At 38.8% G+C, this 1,997-nt stretch overlaps 1 protein-coding gene across 1 annotated transcript; it reads right to left on the reverse strand.

Moving 5' to 3' along the window:
* Positions 1-289: 289 nt before the first annotated feature.
* LOC113780374 (aquaporin-like) lies at positions 290-1,640 on the reverse strand. The gene is made up of 3 exons (XM_027326180.1): positions 1,549-1,640; positions 1,304-1,391; positions 290-1,093 (listed from the first exon to the last, which is right to left on the reverse strand). The coding sequence occupies exons 1-3, from the start codon at positions 1,638-1,640 to the stop codon at positions 290-292; spliced, it is 984 nt and encodes a 327-aa protein (XP_027181981.1).
* Between the last annotated feature and the right edge of the window lie 357 nt (positions 1,641-1,997).

Raw genomic sequence — 1,997 nt, forward strand, 5'->3', positions numbered from 1 at the left:
ATGTTGTTGAATTTTTATCCATATAGATTCATCCATTGTAGATTTCTTGTAATCATGTCAAAAAAGTACAACCAGTAAAATATCTTCTTGAATAAATTAAATCCCTTACAATCAAATTATATTAATTGGTATTTATAAATTTGTATCCAAAAGACCCGCATCAGTTTATGCTTGCCTCTTTCAGAAAAGGAAAACAAAAGTTGTTCCTTGACAAACACTTTTACCATACAACGAAATCAAATTAAGATGGTCCAATTCTGGGCAACAATTCTGTGTCCAAATAAATCATTCAATGATTATATCCACTAACAGTCCTTAGGATTCCATAAAAATCATGTTTGAATTCTTGTGCATGAAAATGATCATTGGGGATAATCTGCGTATAAACATAGAATGCAACGCAAGCGATAGCAGGCCCTGCCCAAAACACCCAATGGCCATCCCATAAATGGCCTCCTCTCACAACTGCTGGACCAAAACACCTAGCAGGGTTGATCCCTGCGCCGCCATAACCCTTAGCAGCAGTGACCGATGTTGATATGAAGACAAGAAGACCAAGAACAGTTCCAACAATTGCTAAAACCCGAACCAGGCCGATAGAGTTTTTCTGGCGATGATCATACGCCATCCAAAGTGACGCAAACAAGAACACGAAGCTGCAGAAGACCTCAAGCCAAAACGCCTGGGCAGTCCCGAGGCCTATTGTAACAGGTGATCCCTGCGGACCTGGTGTGACTATTGAGAGAGTGCAACCTCCAAGCGAGAAGGTTCTTTCGATATTACCGCTAACCACAGCTTTTAGCGCTAGCGCTCCAAGCACAGCACCTAAGCATTGTGCTATGATGTAGATTATGGCACGAGACATTAAGATAAGGCCGACTAATGCTGCAGAGAATGAGACGATGGGGTTTATGTGGCCTCCAGAGACTGGATGCACAGCTAGCAGTACTATTGTGATCATAATGGCAAGGACAATTGACATAATCAAGTTTGGCATTTGGACATCACTGTCAAGGGTTGATATCACTATGGTATCAATCAAGAAAACTAGAACTGCTGTTCCAAGAAGTTCTCCTACAGATGCACGCCAGACCTGCATCATGTTATCAAGTGAACTTGAATTCAGGTCAAGGAAACAGCAAAGTATATAAGTTGTGCTGTTATTCTTTATAGCATTTGGAACTTGTGACTTATATGTACCATTTGAGTTAGTAGATTTTTTTCTATAGAATAGAATTACTATTCTACTGTGCCTAATGAACACAAAAGGAGCATAAACTGAAATGGAAAGAGGACTACTAACATGTAAGGAAAGAAACTCGTCCAAGCCTAGCCTTTCACGTAGGCTGAAAGATTCTAGCTTCTTTTGCTCCGGTGTCCACTGTTCTGATCTGCAAAATTGTAACAGAATCATTAAGATAGCAATCAGTAACTTTGACAATGAAACTGATATTGACGTAACAAGTAATAAGGTTCTGAATGAAACTGATAAAGACGTAGTTTAGAAAAGACAAATTAAGTGCAAGTTGTAGAAGTTTAAATACTTACTGTGGAGTAGAAGACACAGGCTGTATGCTATTACTGGCGTAGTGGCGTTCTTCTTCCATATTCAGATATACATTTCCAGAATTGGCAGCCATTTATTGTATCAGAGACCCTAAACTTTTGCTACTATATGCGTATCAGTTACTAGCCTACACCATATGCTTTGGACATTTCCAGTATTTATGGCCACAAAGTTGAGAACTAGCGCAAAGCGGTTATCCATGTGACTTGTGCTGCAGCTAAAATTATTGATGTTAATTCTAAACCATTGTACAAGCCTGAATCGTGGAGCATATATTATTCACAACTCACAGGTCAAAGTTATACGATATCTACAAAATCTTGTGCCAGATAGAATCAGAAGTTATATATTGGCCATGGTTCATTACGAAGTTTTATATGCTTGGTGATTTTCGTTATGTCTTGTATACTAATTTAATCCTTTATTTTGG

The sequence above is a fragment of the Coffea eugenioides genome, chromosome 8 (genome assembly GCF_003713205.1).
Source record: "Coffea eugenioides isolate CCC68of chromosome 8, Ceug_1.0, whole genome shotgun sequence".
Lineage (NCBI taxonomy): Eukaryota > Viridiplantae > Streptophyta > Magnoliopsida > Gentianales > Rubiaceae > Coffea > Coffea eugenioides.